The sequence below is a fragment of the Xyrauchen texanus genome, chromosome 22, assembly GCF_025860055.1.
Source record: "Xyrauchen texanus isolate HMW12.3.18 chromosome 22, RBS_HiC_50CHRs, whole genome shotgun sequence".
In the NCBI taxonomy this organism is placed as follows: domain Eukaryota; kingdom Metazoa; phylum Chordata; class Actinopteri; order Cypriniformes; family Catostomidae; genus Xyrauchen; species Xyrauchen texanus.
In genome coordinates this window covers 43,424,976-43,443,714 of record NC_068297.1, presented here as the reverse complement: position 1 = coordinate 43,443,714, position 18,739 = coordinate 43,424,976, and the positions used below count along the sequence as shown (strand labels likewise).

The 18,739-nt window shown below is 38.5% G+C and overlaps 1 protein-coding gene across 2 annotated transcripts; it reads right to left on the bottom strand.

Moving 5' to 3' along the window:
* Positions 1-2,318: 2,318 nt before the first annotated feature.
* ttc8 (tetratricopeptide repeat domain 8) lies at positions 2,319-18,131 on the bottom strand. 2 transcript variants are annotated; one of them, XM_052153175.1, is made up of 15 exons: positions 17,971-18,131; positions 17,713-17,733; positions 17,395-17,515; positions 17,230-17,293; positions 11,204-11,363; positions 10,461-10,550; positions 10,240-10,284; positions 10,071-10,156; positions 8,831-8,918; positions 5,761-5,871; positions 5,548-5,687; positions 5,286-5,460; positions 4,199-4,321; positions 3,502-3,585; positions 2,319-3,301 (listed from the first exon to the last, which is right to left on the bottom strand). In XM_052153175.1, exons 1-15 carry the CDS (start codon positions 18,088-18,090, stop codon positions 3,185-3,187), a joined length of 1,545 nt encoding a protein of 514 aa, XP_052009135.1. In that variant the 5' UTR covers positions 18,091-18,131; the 3' UTR covers positions 2,319-3,184. The 2 variants fall into 2 exon arrangements, with proteins under 2 accessions (XP_052009135.1, XP_052009136.1); XM_052153176.1 differs by lacking the exon at positions 17,713-17,733.
* Between the last annotated feature and the right edge of the window lie 608 nt (positions 18,132-18,739).

The following is an 18,739-nucleotide window of genomic DNA, read 5'->3' as shown; positions in this document are numbered from 1 at the left end:
GATTGCAGTAATCAAAGCCACCGATGTATTACCAAGCAACTTGCAAGTAGATCTAGCACAAATTGCCACGGATCAACAAAACGACCCAGAGTTACAAGAACTGATTCACAAGGCACAGTGCAATGAAATTGCTGATCCTACCCACATCCACTACATGATGAAGAACGGTTTTCTGTTTTGTAGTCTACCGAAAGGACAACAAGGACAAAAACTCCAATTGATGATCCCGTCCAGTCAACGTGAAGCTATGTTACACTACACACATGACAGTCCCATTAGTGGACATCTGGGAAGATTGAAAACTCTATTAAAATTAATTGATATTGCATATTGGCCTAATGTGAGAAATGATGTATGGAAGTATTGCAAAGAATGTACTACCTGTCAAAAATACAAACCTGCAATAACCAAGCTGACTGGTCATCTCCAATCAACTCCTGTCGTCGAACCTGGGTATATGTTAGGAGTGGACTTAATGGGACCTTTCCCTAAGAGCAGTGAACAAAATGAATACCTCCTTGTGGTTGTTGACTATTGCTCTAAATGGGTAAAAAATGTTTCCCTTGCGCACAGCCAAGACACCACAAATAGCTCGGATTCTTGTGGAGGAGATTTTCACCAGATGGGGTACACCTACATACTTGGTATCAGATAGAGCGGCACAATTCACATCTCAATTACTCAGTTCAGTCTGCAAGCAATGGGGGGTTATTCAGAAATTAACAACCGCTTACCACCCACAAACCAACCTTACCGAAAGGGTTAATCGCAACCTCAAAACAATGATTGCTTCTTATGTTGGTGATCAACATCGACTATGGGACAAATGGATAGCAGAGTTTCGGTTTGCTCTTAACACTGCATGGCATGAGAGCACCGGTTTCACCCCTGCAGAGGTTACATTGGGACAAAAATTGAAAGGACCCATAGAAAGAGCATCCACAAACCCCCTGATCCAGATAACCCTGCATATGTTCTTCTCAACAGACAACGGCAACTCATCAACTTGGTGAAAGCTAATGTTGAACGAGCCCAAGAAAAACAGCAAAGGTACTATAATCAGTGGCATAAACCAGTGCAGTTTTTGGTGGGAGATGTGGTTTGGGTCCGGACCCATCCTCTTTCCAGAGCAGACGAAGGGTATATGGCTAAGTTGGCAGCAAAATGGAAAGGCCCTGACAAGGTGGTAAAAGTACTTGGACCTGTTAATTGTTCTTTGCGGTACATTGATAATCCTGATATTGTGGAAACTTTACATGTACAAAATCTGAAGCCATGTTATGGTTATAGCCAGCCTTCTTCTGAGGGGGAGGGTATGTCTTGGCCTGTCACAATAGTTTCCCTTTGGTATGTAAGGCTGCTACCTGACACTAGGGGGAGGTAGTGTGCTTATTGATCTAGGATATCAGTAAGGCAACGATAGAAGAAGTTAGATTTTTGTTTGGGGAGGAACAGCATGGTGTCTGTTTGCCACTCTTAACATACTGGGAATCTATGGGATTTTCTGCTCAGTCAATAAGGATTTTTTAAACCTTACTGATAATATCCAGGAGGATTGTTCATCAAAAGGACTGTTTAACCTCAGGACACCTTACTTCTATCCTCCTCAGAATCTTCTGTGTACAAGGAGAAAAGTCTAGTTGCTCGCATGGTTTATGATGGATTATATCGGACTGATTCCAGCCATTGCGTTTCCAGACTTTCGTGCACTTAAGTACAGCAGATAAGAACTTTTGCACTGCTTTTGTTAAATAGTGTTGTTGATGTGTGATTTGTTCCTTCTATGTTGAAATGCTTTGACTCTGGCCATGATATGTGTGATTTCCTATCATGTATTGATGGTGGTATGTATTCTTTACCTCTTTCTTTTGTAAATACTACTCACGTTTGCATCTATTTCTTGTCTTACTGAGTATTTATACTAACACAGAGCATAGCCGGCGGTTCCCTCCCTAATATAAATCTTGTGGCAATTAGTCTGGGTTTGAATGCTAGACATATTGTTACAACTATTGCCAACAAAAGCCTTCATCAGCCAATAAACAAGGACAATTGCATCTATATGAACTTCTGCAGTTAATCCAGGATGAACTTGACGTTGATTCTGTGTATATATGTTTTGTTTTTCCCATGTTCAAATATGTGAATTAATAAAAAATGTTAATTTCAGAAAAAAAGATTAGGTGGCACCTTATTTTCTTAGTAGAATGGAGTAATAACTGCTGAAAATCTAATTGTACTATAAATAAAAAATAAATAAAAATATAAAATATTTCAAACAGTAATAATAATTTGCAACATTACCAATGTTTGTGGCAGTATATTTTATCAATGTAAAGCATGCTTGGTGAAATCATTAGTTTCTTTCAAAAACAAAATGGAAAAGTACTGTTTATACTATATATAATTTTCATAAAATACATTTGTAAAGTTATTACTTGTAGTTTTTCATCAATTTACTTATGTACTCAAGTGAATTATTTTTTAAGGAAATTTTTACAGCACTCTTTCCACCACTGTTATCAGGAAACCTGTTTGAGAACAATAATTTTCACACTTCAGCTTCAACTAAAACATTGTTTACCATGTACGGCAGAGGTGGGGAACATCAGGCCTCAGGACAGTATAAGGCCCGCAAAATGAATAGATAAATAAAATGCCCTTAATTCAATTAACAGTTCATTCAATATCAATATAATATATTAATTAATTGTTAAATGATAACACAAAATATTGTAAAATAGACAGACATTTCAGTGTTTCTTGGTGCATGAGCATGTCATGGAATGTGTTTATTTCAACCCACAATCAGAAATTTTATGGCCCACGGATCATTTTGTAAATACCCCAATGGCCCTTGATGGGAAAAAGGTTCCCCACCCCTTATGTACCAAAATACAAAGATGTTTTCTGTGTTCATTAAAAAATGTCTCTGATTTTGTTTGAAACTGTAGATTTTATTAGAGAACTAAAACGATTAGCTCTAAATCTATTATTCCATATATATATATATATATATATGTGTGTGTTTGTACATGTATGAGCTATAGATCAAACTTTTAACTGCTAAAGAGATAGCATGAACTTAGCTACAAACCTCCTACAGGCCATTTTAATTGTCTCTACCATTCTCACAGCGATGGGACAGTTGGGTAATTAGGTAATTAAAGAGTTAGGTGACAGCTTATAATGTTGCGAAATGCTGCCGGAGGTTTTTCAGGATCTGCTGAGTGTCCACATGTTCAGGAAAAGCATCTTCAGACTTCTGAGCGGCCATGTAGCTACTCTGAAGATCACCAACCTTCAAGCCACAAACAAACATCAGTTTCAGAAAGAAATTCCCAAAGCATATTTTGAAACTGTTAAATTAGGCTTGAAAACACTTTATTTGTATGATTATAATGAGTAAAATATGTTCAAGTACAGATCAAAAATCAACCATGAAAACAAAACCATAACAAATACAGAATAATATTATTACATCAGTGTAGAGAGTCGTACCTTATCAGAAAGTGTGGCGAAATTAAAGTGTGGCTCGTACATGTGAGGAGACAATGAAGAAGAAGTCTGCAGAAAAGCTTTCGCCTGTGCCAAAACAAGACGTCAATCGCTAAACTCATTTCTATCACTACTGCAATATATTTAAAGAACATTTTAGTACATTTATTGAAAAATATACATTTATTAAATTTAATATTACATATATTTATTATAGGCACAGGAATCAGACTGTAGGACACAGTTCTTTGTGTGTACAGAATATTATTTGAGTCAGACTACATTTGAAGTGTATTGTGGCCAAAACAAAGTATATAAATGTTTATAGTAACAATGTGCCCACAACATCTGGATTAATGGTATTTCATATATAACTAGATTAGCTTTAAATGTTCAAATCGAATTAAAGCAGACAGGACATTATGACATCATCGCTGACAGACTTTCAAAGGGAGAGTTTTCATTTTACATTTCCTAAAGTGTAACAATAAAAGAAAATTAAAAAATCATAGCACATCTAAGACCGAAAGTATGTACAAAATAAAGTTTGAATGTCTGGAAGTTAAGTGGATGGCGCTGCAATATTTGCATGAGTGTGTGTAGAAGAAAAAGATGATATGAGTGTAATAACACAAAGCCGTTCATACGCAGTTAAACGTGTCTTTCTAGATGGCTGATGTTTGAGGGTTCACTAACTCACCTGCTCAATACGGCCTTTCCGTATCTCCAGTACAGCTAAATTATTGTAAGCCTCACCGTGATTGTTGTTAAAAGCCAAAGTCAGTTTAAAGCACTGGTAAGCCAGAGTTGAGTCACCAATGCCCTGTGAATGACAGATAACCAGAAAACCCCAGAATGCTTTGAATATGGCTTTCTCAAACACTTATACTTGAGCACAATGCTAACATCTAATAAATTATTTACATATTTCCCCAGTCCATTAATACTTTATTACAAACTCTAGAAAATTCACAGAAAGTCTTCAGCAAAATAGGGATAAATATTCATTCGTTATTAATTGTTATACATTGTGAAAAATGTTCCTGCATTTTCATGCACCATTAAAAGTTTGATTTGCAAAAGGTTTCGAAAAGCGTCTTTTTCATGAATCTGTCAAACTCATTTCCAAATTAGACAATGTATTGAGATATCGAGTAATAAAGTCAGGAGCAAATTGACTAAACGTGTTCCTTAAGGGCAAAAACCTCTTATAGCGTCTTCATTTACATAGTAAACCTTACACAATCCAGAAATCAGAACTGAAATAACGTCACGCCGTATTTTAATTCAGTCACTTTCAACATTGTGCTATAAGAGCCCACTGAAAGCAGGCGGTAAACTGAATTTAAAAGAGATGTTTATGTACATTTTCTCTCGATCATATCAGCAGTAATTCATCAAATACTGATTAAATGATGGAGAAGAGCGTTATAACCTGCACATATCCAGATGTGCAGACAAGTGTAACTTTGGGCATGTTAAAGAGATGATTCACAGTGATGTTGTCCAGTTCAGATCATCACAACCGGCCGCATGATCGGGAATTGAGGTGTTCAAATTGCGTTCAGCACAGTTTCCTGACTTGCATAATTCCTTTAGTGGATCGGAGACAGCATGTGCAAATAAACAACACTTTTACTGACCGCAACTCATTCTTAGTGATTTCCCCCATGAGTGTTTAAATATGTGCTGTGTGTCGAGTCTTGTAGTGTGTGCTTGGCTGAATAGATTTGACCTAAAAGATGTGTGACACATAGATTCCAGAAAGGTAAAGAGCTTTTCCTCACCACTGCAACATGTCCCAGATTATACCAGATATCAGCCTGTTCATCATCACTAGACACGAGCGCTAACGCTCTCTCAAAAGAGGACAGGGTCATATCGTACTGCTGCGCATAAAAACAGCACAATCCCAGATTATTATACAGCTGACAGTTGAACACCCCCATCTGCAGCAAACGCCTAACAGAGAGAGAGAGAAGAATAATCATCGAGGTAGAACAGTGATGAAGTATGTCATGACATTGACTTTGTAAAATGTTAATGTACCTGTAGAAGCGCAGGGCGATCTCTGGCTGGTCCGTGTAAAAATGATTGCTGCCAATACAGGCGATGGCCTCCACATGTGTGTTGTCCTGTTTTAAGACTTCTTTGTAGTATTCTGTGGCTGAGGTCATGTTATTCATTTCCTGCAGAGACAAAGTGAGTGTAAATGTCACATTACACAAAAAACAATGAACAGACACTAAAAATCACAAATACCTCATGGATGCGTGCGATTCCTGTGAGCAGGGTGACCTCCCCTGGGAAGTGATCCAGACCTTGTTTAAAAAGGTTCAGAGAGGTGATGGGCTGGTCGAGACGCTGATAAACCTGCAACAAGAACATAGATGAAGAGTTCTTACCATACAGCAATGACTGTAACACTGTGTCTAAACCAGATGCTTCTTTTCCATGTTTATCAGAGTTTTTGTCCTAACCAGTATGATAGATGTTTGGGGGTTTAAGCATGTGTAGACAATATGAGAAAGCAGGATGTTAAAAATAATTTGTCTTACTCTATGAAACAAGAATGTCTGTGAACGTGGGGAACAGAGAGCAGCCACAGCTGAATTTACAACAATTTTAATATATTGGCATTTAACTAAAAAATTGTCTAATTCATCATCTGCTTAGACAGCAACTTTTAACTTTTTCAATAGACTTGGAACCAATCACAATTAAGTAAACAAGTATTATGGGAGTAAAGTATGGAATAATGTATAAAAGCTTCTGAATAATTTTGTTCGGTAGTCTCTACTGGAAATAGATCTGTCCAGCCGTATATTAATAAACCACACAAAGAGAAACTGAGAAAGATTCGGGGTCGAGTTATTATGCAGCACCATATGCTTAGATATAAATACAGATAGGATATGTGAGATAAATGTAATGGTGAAATCGCTAGCGTGTAGTGACAAGATACAAGATTCTGAGTGAGCATCGTCTATGTATTAAACTACATACCGTCTCACTAACCCGTTCTGAATAACTTGATTTTGCCTGATGGTGTCACTCCCACCAACTATTGTATTGAGATCTCTCGCTTTACAGTCAGAGGTCTGTCTCACACACACACACTCATGCACTCACACACACACACTACATTTACATTTATGCATTTGGCAGACACTTTTATCCAAAGCGACTTACAGTGCACTTATTACAGGGACAATCCCCACGGAGGAACATGGAGTTAAGTGTCTTACTCAAGGACACAATGGTGGTGGCTGTGGGAATCGAACCAGCAACCTTCTGATTACCAGTTCTGTGCTTTAGCCCACTACGCCTCCACCACTCCACACACTCACTCACGCACGCACTCGCACACACACACACGTGCACACACTCTCTCACTCTCACTCACACTCTCTTGCACTAACACCCTAACTCGCACTTGCACGCACTCATACTCACTCACTCACTCACTCACTCACTCACACGCACAGTAAGATTGAAGTTTGGAGCAGAAGAAATAGAAATAAACCTGTGTAAATTGTCAGCTTTATGCTAAACTTAAATGCTATTTCTAGCCATTTTACATGCACATGTGACCAGACACGATCATATTTATTATCAAGAAAATTCACGTTGGATAATAATTTCTTTATTTCTTGTAAGACCTTTGATATTAGGGCAAAAATCATATTCTTGATAATAATTTTTTATTGTTTTACTGTAAAAATATCTAAAAATCAATTTGATTAATCTTGTTTTAGAAACAACAATGCATCAGATATTGGGGTTTTTCAGAGAATGTATTTTTAACATGTATATTTTGAGTTTTTATAGTCAAAACAAGTGAAAAAATCTACCAGTGCTGAAGAAGTAATCCAAAGTATTTAAGATATGTTACTGAATTTGAGTTATCTAACGAAATACGTTACAAATGACATTTTACAGCATGTATTCTGTAATCTGTAGTGGAATACATTTCAAAAGTAACTCTCCCGACCCTGGATACATGCATGTATGATTCGTTCACTATAGGACTAGTAACATGCATTAAAAAAATAAATGGGGTCAGTTTTGATTTCAGGCCGAATTCAAGGCTCCGATTAACTCACAGGCCCTTATTTCTCATGAAGAAAGACATTTACCATTACATGGGTCATTAAATAAAATTTAAACTGGAGCGCTTTGTGTTCAGTGTGCACATCAGGGCACTTGAGATTGAGAAGCGGTTCATCTGCACGTGATCGTGAGAGAGTTTCTATGGTGACGTCGTCCGCGGTGCAGTTCCATGAGACGTTCAGAGTTCAATCAAAGCCTTTCTGATAGGGAAGCCAACAAAGTTAGGATAGATTAGCATAATGAGGCCATTCCATAGATGTTCTATGGGCAGTATACTGGCAAGGAGACAAGAGGTCATTCTTTTTGAATGGATGTCTTTGGAGGAGATGCTTCACAACATAGAATAAATGACTTGTGAGAAAACAGCTCATCATTTAATGAATTAACCGCTAGTCCGCTAATCTTCAACATGTTTTACACTAAATAATCCTTTTGTAATGAACTGTGTGGAGTTTAATATGATCAAATTGCGGTTTTATAAAAGAACTCATGGATGATTTTACGACCGGAAGGTCAGTTTACGGCTGTCTTCATTCATTTGTATAGCATCAGCAAACTGTCATAAATGCTAGTTCACCATTATAGCTGTTACGCTCTCTCCAATAATAGAACTGCAAAGGCTATTATCTCAGTACTACACACAAGATCTCTGATTCAACTGAATGAGATAAAAATGCATTCTCCTGCATGTTCACGAGACACAGCATGCTGGGAATGACGAGGCTGAATCCAGCATCTTAATTGCTTGCTTTTTATTCAGTAAAAGGATCTCGTGCTGACACTACACGACTCAATCGCTGGCAAGTGAAGTGTTAATATTAATTTGCAAGTGGCTAATAACAGACATATTTCAGTCACATATGTAGAGGGGTGCATAGTAACTCCCCGTCACATGAAGCTCGCCGAAATAGCAACAGGAGTACCACGTGAACATTAACAATAGAAATGATCAGGATACGATTAATGAGTAACTTCACCCAGTGGATGTGTGTGATTGTGTATTTATCCCCTCAGAGCTTGCCATAGACAGGGTGTCCATACACAGCTTCAGTGAGAAAAGGATAAATTACGTGCCATAAACACCGTTCTGATTTTATTAGTCATTTAAGTGTAGGAGTGTCGCATAGCATCCAGTGTGGACAGACCAATTGCTTTTTGCTGGAATCTAATTGTGTCTCATCTGGTTTGGACACGTGTAAGTCATGAATAGTGATGTTACCTTTGCGAGGTACAGGTAAGTATCAACAAACTCCTGATGACTGAGAGCGGATCTGAATTGTTTCTCAGCTTCACGATGCAAACCGAGCCTGCAAATACAAAGCCTCTACTGTAAATGATAAATAACTACTCACAAGTACTTAATGTATTGGACTTTTCAAAATAACTGACGATGGGGCTTGTCCGGAAGACGTGACGGATGTTTCTTTTTGATAACCAAAACCGGAAATGTGTGTCCAGATGTGTGTTTGATGGTTGAATGACCAGATGTTTTGACAGGAAGACTGTTTGAGAGATAACGATAATGCAATAAAAATGTCTTTGGAAACCACTCGTTGTGCTGGGTCTCAGATATTGAACATAGGTGCTCACCGAGGCCCGACTTACTCTTGCAGATGAATATGTAGACGTAATCCTCCGGCTTCTTTCAGGTATGGTCGCTGACCACACAATACCTAGGGTTATTCTCCGATGAATAGCGGGTCATCTCTGTGATCATTTAGATCTGTCCAGACTTTATTGTAGAACACGTTCCAGTCTTTTTCTGTGAAAAACAAGTAAGAGTCTTCGTCCCACACATACCCCACATCCATGTTGTACAGTTTCACTTCACAATTTGTTCGCTCAAAATCGTACAGGCACAGACGATTACAGGATAAATTAAATTGATACTTGATCCTGTCAGAAGGATTGTGGAGAAATTTGCTCAAACTTGGACCTCACACTCTCTTTGAAAGTAAAAGCCAATCTTCAGTCATTTCAGCAACGTTCAGAATAGTGTTCTGAATGTGGACAGTCATTCAAAGTCAGAAAGACACTCATTTTAAACCGCACACTTGACAAAACTTAATCACTTAAAACATCTGTCAAACCAAAGGTCAACCATGGGACAGTTAAAACAGACTTCCTGTCACCACAACCAGACATCCTGGCAGCCAAAGGTCAAACTACGGTCAGAGATCTGGTTATTGTTATCGGACATAAACACCTGTCAAAACATTAGGTGTATCGTTATCTCTCAAACAATCTTCCTGTCAAAACATCTGGACACACATTTCCGGTTTTGGTTATCAAAAAGAAACATCCGTCACGACTTCCGGACAAGCCCTCTCGTCAATCATTTTGGCAAAGTCCAGTACATTAAGTAGTTTCACGCATTTTAAAATAGACAATTCAAATGCATGTAACAACAAGCGTTGCTTGAGTTGTTTCTCTGAAATGACATCAGTAAGTGTGCTCACCTGTAATAACATTTCCCCAGCTGAACTTTCCACCACCAGTCTTTGAACTGAGCATGCTCTGTAGCCAAAGCAGCGAGATCTAATGCCTGGAAATCAGCAACATGGAAAATATCATGTCTGATACATGGCAAACAGAGAATTAATCAGAGCAAAAGGGAGAAATACTTACATTTTTTACATCATTTTCATGAAGAAAGATGTATTCAAACAAGGTCTGGAGTAAGAGAGTATAAGAAGCAAATCTTAGGGAGGATTTCATACATACACTGACATTTAGGCTTGATGTTTGTGTGTTAAACAAAATTAGATCATAGATCATTAAATTAGATCCTAATTAAAAGAAATTATATCTTTGACAATCATCAAGATTTAGACCTAAGTTCCCAGTACCTTTGATAAATTTGGCATCTTGGCATACTTTGCCAAATTTAACCTAGAAAGGTTTATGAAGGGTCCGTCTGGATTTGTTAGCATGGAGGCCTGAGATGACAACAAAATCAACATGTCATTGTTGCAAATATTTTACAAGTCAAACTGAGAACAGTAAAGACAACAGTGTAAGAAAACTATTTTGTATGAATCATTAGCTTGGTCATTCTTCTATCACAGGAGAAAATTGCATATGTTTTTATTTATTGCCAAGGTACTTTTAGGTAACCTACACCATTATGTTTCTAATCTTTTAGTCTATCGAACAAATAGTTACTGCACAAGATCTAAAACACAAATTTGGCTGAAAGTCCCAAGGGTACATTCTGAATTTGGTGAAACGGCTTTTTCTTTTATGCTCCTTGGGCATGGAATGAATTGCGAAATGTAATCGATTTAGATATACTTCCCCCTTTTTGCACTTCTAAGGTTTTTTGCAAACTGTTTTAAAGGAAACTTGTAATTGTTTTTATTGATCTGATTGTATATATCAACTGTATGCGTTTTTTTGTATGTGTATTTGTAGTATTTGTTATCTTTTTAAGTTTATTGTGAAACTAATATGTGCTGCCATCTTGACCAGGACTCCCTGGAAGAATTGCATTATCTCAATGGGACCTTCCTGGTTAAAGGAAATTAAAAAAATGAAAAACGACTGTAGTTTAATGTAGTTTAATGAGCTTTATTTGGCTAATAACTCGTACCGTTCCCAATCTGACGAATCTCCCAGAAGCACTGGTGACTGGGCGGGCTGTGCTCGCTGTTCGTGGGGTTCGAATCGCCTGCTCCATAGTTTCGGGTCTACCAGACAGTGTGCTAGGTCTCACAAACCCTGTGATGGGACGTCCGGACTGAGTCATTGGTCTAGAATAAAAACAATGAAATGTTTCAACAAGCTAGTGTAAACCTCATTAACTCTTATATGAACAATTTACATAACATAAAAGAGCTGCAGAATTAGGTCAAAAATCACATTGTAATTATTTTCACAGATTTTGTGATTGAAGTCATGTTATGCAGAGAGTTCTCATTAAGGGTGTTCACACTTGAGTCACCTTTAAAAGAACCGAACTCAGACCTCTTTAAGCTGACCCAAAATGATGAGGAGCCGTGTAGACCATTATTGTCATAAAGACTCTTATGAACACTAGTGAAATTAATACATTGATACAAATATAGTGAAAGTCATAAACCACAAGATATTCATATTCAAAACTGATTCTGTGGACTTACATTAACTAAACTAAATTTACACATTTGTAGATGAGTGTCTTTTAATCATTAATTCAACTCTTCTCTTATATAATTATGAAATGTCCTGCTGGGCTGCCCTAACCCCCTAGCAAATCACCCAGAACACTTTAGCAGCTGCCTAGCAACCACCGAGCAACACATTATTGACCACCCAGAACACCCTTGTAACCACCTAGCAACACCCTAGCAACCAACCAGAACACACTAGTGACCAGCCAGAATGCTGTGAATACAGTTAATAACATACCTCTACACTAGTTATGGTGAATGTACCTCATGCTTTCGTGGATAGAGCTCACGTCAAGTTGTACTTTAACACACTATCACGGTTTATGCAGTAAAGGTAATGTTCATTTAAAGAGAAACACTCCATGATTACATGCTCTTTGAGTTTTGGAGAGGACGAGACATGCAGCACGCAAGCGGAAGTGCGCCCTCTAGTGGCAGTATAGATGTATGTATAGACCGGTGGTCACCAATTAGCAGACCGCAGTCCGGGTCTGGACCCCAGATTGGTTCCATCTGGACAACGGTTGCCCCATCTCAACATTTTTACAATTTAGGTTAGCAGAGCAACAAAACAACGGGGCCGTGTACAGAGCACATGCTCCGGGGCGTAGATAGCACTGATCTTTCAGCACTATTTACATTTATGCATTTGGCAGACGCTTTTATCCAAAGCGACTTACAGTGCAATTATTACAGGGACAATCCCCCCGGAACAACCTGGAGTTAAATGCCTTGCTCAAGGACACAATGGTGGTGGCTGTGGGGTTGTATGGTGAGAAAGACAAACAAAACGTTAAAAATTATGAGTTCTCCACTTAAGATGAAAAACATTTCCTTTATTTGATAGTCAGCCTATTTATACTTAACTATAGCAAACAGTATTTTTAAACTGCACTATTTTGATGTACATTGTTTCTTTTTGGTAGATTCAAATTTTAAGGAAAATATAAAAATGGTTCATTAAGACTTCTACATTACCTACATTTTCTCTCAGGGGTTACCCTTGAAGCCCCATACAGTATCTTTCCTCAGTCACAAGGCCTCCTATGCCCCCATACTGAATTTATTTTGACTGTTTCTAGGCCCCCAAAGCGCTCATACTTGCCTAGTTTTTAAGAGACTTTTATAACTCTTTAGTATTTATACACTATTTTACAAGTACTATTGCTGCCAACTTGGAAAATTATAACACCTATTCAAAAAATTTGCATTTCATACACATTGTCACAAGTCAGTATGGCAATGAAAAAAGTTATTATTGTTCGGACCTTTGGAAGGACGGAAATGTCGAGACCGGACCTTCTGGAACTTTAATTGAACACCCCTGGCATAGACAGTCTTTTCACCGCCTGCCAGCATGATTACTGAACACATTTGTGCAGAAATTAAACATGTTGACATAGGTGCCCTAACCGGTTATGATTAATAATAGGGGTGTAAGAAAATATTGATAAACGCGAGTAGCACAATATTATGTTTGGCGATACTGTATCGATTCTCAAAAACGCTGTAATGTTTTTTTCATACAAGATTCATGGCAGTGGTTTCATTTGGGTTTATACCCTGAATACTAGATGCAGTCTTGTTATCTCTGAACGTAAACTGTGACAGGAAGTAGCGTAAGGGCACACCCCTAATGTTAGCGTTAGCAAACATAGTTCAGTAGTAATGGAAGACGAATGAATTGTTCCAGCTCCCGCCGCGGTGTACAAAGCTGAAGTGTGGAGTCATTTCGGCTTTCATTATAGAGAAGGCACAAAAAAGATTGACAACAGTCATGTGGTGTGTAAAATGTGCAATGACAATGTCAAATATTCGGGGAACATGACAAATCTGAGAGTACACATAACGAGTCACCATTCTGATGTACAGCTAACAGAACAACAGCAGCAAACAGCTAACGTTAAAAGAGTGGATCCCCTTCTATGCACTCTGGATCAAGTTCACATATTAAAGCTACCACCGACCTCAACACATGCAACCAAAATTACTCAATCAATACTTCATTTCATTTGCAAAGATATGTGCCCTCTCAGTGTTGTAGAGAATGAAGGCTTCCGTAATATGGTGAAAACACTGGAGCCTCGCTACACAATACCATCCCATGTTACAAACTTTTTCCGGTGTAGCGCCACAGCTAAAACACAAACAAGACCTGCTCCAGTTACCAAAACACTGGTTAATCACGGACATTGTCACAAGGTGGAATGGCTCTTATGACATGATTTTTAGAACAACAACCAGCAATCTATGCAGCACTCCTTTTAACAGAGGTCAGGAAGTGTGTAAAGGATTAGGATTAGTCTTTACAGTGAACAAGACTGACATCACATGTGCAGAGGAAGTGCTCAAGGCATTGAAGCAATGCTTAATGGGTAAAAGAGCATGCCCACTCTTTCTGTCATTGCCCACTTTATTCCAGCTTGTCATGGGCACAGGAGAAAGCCTGAATGATACAAAGAAAGTGAAGGACATCAAGGCTGCTATAGCACAAGATCTGGGAAAGAGATATGCCAATGAGAGGGAGACACCGTGCATGGCATCAGCTCTTGATCCTAGGTTTAAGGATCTACCCTTTCTCTCTGAAACAGAGATCAAAGAGACCTACTCCAAAATGACTGATGTTGTGGTGGCTACCATAAAGAAGCAACAGAATGTAAATAAATACATTAATAAATGAGGCTATGTTTTTATTACATACATTCAAGTTTTTAAGTAGATCGGTTAATAAAAATAAATACAAATGTTCATTGATGTTAATTTAGTTTAATAGTTGTACTTTGTAATTTGATAATTATTTACAAATTAAAAATATACAATAGGATGAATTTGGTTTCAGATTATGTGTTGTGACAGTTAATGCCAATTTACTGTAACAAAATAATGTTTGATTTGATGCTTTGAAGTTTTTCAGTAGCAAGAGGAGGTATACTGTCCTGTACAGGAGACTGACCAGTCAAAGGATGTTGATGATCACCTACCTAACTATGAGGATGGCCCTGCCTCCTCCTCCCTGCTACCAATGAAGAGACCAAGGAGATCATGTGCTTTGGCTGACTTGCTTGGAACGGTATTTGCCACTTCTGAAGACTACATGTCACCAAAATCTGCACATGATGCTGCTGCAGCTGAGATTAAGAGGTTTAGAGAGGAAAAACCTTTGCCACTCCCAGAAAACCCACTCAGTTGGTGAAAAGAACATGAACATGATACTCTGAGCTATCCAGACTAGCAAAGCGTTTCCTGTGCATTCCTGGCACAAGCGTTTCTGCAGAGAGTGTCCTCTAAACTGCAGGAGACATCGTTACTGCACATAGAAGTGCCCTGAAATCTGAGCATGTTGACAAACTTATCTTCCTCCAGAAAAACCTTGACATTAAAAAATAAAGACTGACATGAATACAAACAAACTGAAAAAACTGTGAAGTCCAAGTAAAAAGGACCTGAGAATATTTATATTTATTTTATTGTTTACATTTGTTTGTGTTCTTTAGGAATCCTGCAAGTACTTTATTTTTCATTGACATTAAGCGGATGTAATTCTTTTGATCAGATCACAATAAAGTTCTGACGTTGTATGTTTCTATTGTAAACTGTTACACTGTGAACCTTCTGTCATCAGTCTGTTTATAAATGTTTACATTTTTTTAAATAAATGTATTTACCTTAACTAAAGAATCTTGCAAGCATTACATTTTTTCCCCCTTTGCTCAGATTGCACAAAAAGTATTTCCATGACGATGAATGTTACAGTGACTGATGCAGATCAAATAAAATTAAAATCTTTTTTTGCTCAGGTGTGCATATGGTGGTGTTTTCTTTATGACAGCTTTCCTAAAATTAAACCCTGTATCGCGATACGTATTGATTCGTCAGATTCTTGCTGGTACACAGCTCTAATTAATAAGCTGACAATGTGTGGGTCCATGTAAACGTAATAAACAGCTTTAATTTATTGGCGCAAGGTCATAAGCAGTTTAAGAATAAACCGGTTGACACGGGTAGATTTTGCGTTGCATGTAAACACCTTAATCAGCATTCTTACCAGCTTATCCAAGTGTTGTGCGTGTGCCTCTTCACGTTTTGAAATCAAAAGCAGAGAATAACTTGATTATTTCAAATCTCAGTAAACGCAGATTTCTTGCTTTGTCTTGCTTTTTTTTTGTAATTAGCATATTGGTGTGCATGTAAACAGGCTCATTGCTTACTTGACAATCATTAATCAAACAAATGATTAATTAAGCAATATCACATGAGCAAGAGTGCGATCTGGCCCTACATCAGCACTGCTGTGATTCGGCCGTAGGTCGAGTGTCGTAGGTAATCATAGCAGTGCTGATTTAGGGTCATATACATTACGAGTGTGATATTGCTAATATACAACAGTTCAATGAACTAAATTTTACAAAATTAGGATAAACCGAGGATGGTCATAAAAAAACACATTTGTGCATGGAACTACTTTATTACGCGACCGATCAGAATCTGCCGTTGCTGGTTCAAAACAAATGATGCTCCAAACCTCCGTTAGTAATTCAAAAAGTTAACTTCAGAAATATTATCACGACTTGTGTTTCAAACAAGTTATTGGATAAACAAGGATAGACGGCTGGATGTATGTGTGTGTGTGTGTGTGTGTGTGTGTGTGTGTGTGTGTGTGTGTGTGTGTGTGTGTGTGAGTGAGTGAGTGAGTGAGTGCAATCACCTGTTGCCACTCCCAATCAGAGATTTCTCAGTTAGCTTTCTCAGTGTAAAATAGACGTCCAAGCAAGGGTATTCCTCTCTATTTCGCGGTATCCGGTGCGCACGTGTCATTCACTATAGAAACAGCGATGTCCCCCACCAATTCAAACATTATCCAATGTGGAAACTCCGATAAAAGGTAAGCACTGGAGTACTGTAATGAATCAGTCTGTTGTGTCTCTCAGCATGAGCTTTAATCCTGAAGTTGGCCGTTTAAAGATCAGAACGTGCGCGAACCAACTGGCTGGTGTTTTTACGGACATTTTCAACCTGTCCCTCTCCCTGTCTATAGTCCCCACATGCTTTAAAACATCAACCATTGTGCCTGTACTGAAGCAAGCCAAAATCACTTGCTTAAATGACTGGCGTCCTGTTGCTCTGACCCCCATCATCAGCAAATGCTTTGAGAGGTTAATCAGAGATTACATCTGCTCTGTTCTGTTTGCCTACTGCAACAACCACTCCTGCTTTGGCCATCTCTGGACCCCCTGTGCAGTTTTGTAGAGACTATTTTGACTGTTTAGAATGAGTTTTTTTCTTCTTTTCTTCCGTCAACTTCCGTATATCGTGATAAATATCGATATCGAACAATATGAAAAAGATTACCGTGATAACAATTTTGGCCATATCACCCAGCCCTATCTTGCAGGCAATATATTTAAATGAGTTGTGCAGCCCAAGAGGATCATCTTTAAACACTCTGTTAAAGAAGAGAAACAGAAACCTGACAGCCGGAGTGGGCGCTCCACCCTGACTTGTTCCTAGAAGTCTCAGTGATGTTCCAGGACCTAATGAGACCAAAACAAGTGCAGAATATCACAGAGAAACATCTGTAAGTGACTGAAATATTGGCAATATATGTATCATAGTATATGTGATATACACTCACGAGCAACCTGTGCGATGGAACTCTCATCCAACATCATGTCAGCGATTCCCTCCTGGTCCACTTCCACTTCATCTACATACACCATCTCTGTCAGAGCTCGAGTCTTCAAGCTCCACACCGCCTGAAACAAACAGCATCATACATGATATACATGATCTGCTACAGAGACACTCTTCATACAATCCATGTGTGTTACAGCAGGACAAAAACATCTGACTGAGGGAAAGCAAACACTAATGCAGGGAAGAGAAAACACTACAATAATAAATAGGGAATTTCGCCAAATATTGGGATTATAGTGTAGACTACATAAATTACCTCAGAAACATGACCGGGTTCCTTGTAAAGTAATAGAGAGAGTGACAATATTTCATTTTTTATTTTAAATATTGGCATATACACATAAACGTAACTGATGTTCAAAATTCCTGATATGATCAGAGCACGATTAAAAGATATAGAAATTATCATATACAAGTTTACTGTCAGCACGAGATAAAACGTGTTCTATTAAAAGATGACGTGTCTGTCTCAGTATAAATGAGATTATGGTCTGTAATCTCTCCTCATCTTCACCTGGTCAAACGGACTGTCCGTTAAAATCTTCGAGCAGATTTCGGCGCATCTCTGGAGCTCTCGTCTTCTCAAGCAGCTCCAGGCCAGAAACAGCGGGTCAATCGGGACCGACACCTCCATCAGAACCGACAAACAAACTGAGACAAACTACTCGATTGCGAGACGAGCTCACGCTGCTGACGTCAGCACGCATCACGCGTTACCCTAGCAACACGGAGGCGGGGCCTCTCCGTTCTCTGAAACAAAACTAACATTTTTAATTTTGTTTGATAAAAGCCTATTCTCTATCCTCGTGTCAAGTTGATCGAGATAGATATTTGATATTTAAACGTTCCTGCGGCTCTACAAAACACAACAGCTGTATCTCTTTTGGCTTACAGTAAATAAACATTACGAGAATTTCCACACAGTAATGATTTTATTTCAATAATGACATTATTATTTCCCTGATTTCATTAGGTGTTTTTACAGGCGCTGGATGGTAGAAGTCGAATGAAGTTTGTCTGGGTAAAACTGGAACACAAGTCTTGCCCACTGATCTCTTGCTCATAGAATTCTAAACTGCCAGCAGTAGGTGAAGCTACCGGAAGTGCTCTGGCGGCCATCTTACTATTCCCTACCGACAGAGGGCATCGCGGCATGTGAAGCGTTTAACCGCGAAACAACACTCACTTAAGGATGCGGCTTAAGTGCCCACATGTTGTAATTTATGACTACCGGTATGTACATATTAAGCACACATTAGTCGTTATCCCCATGTAGAGTGGGC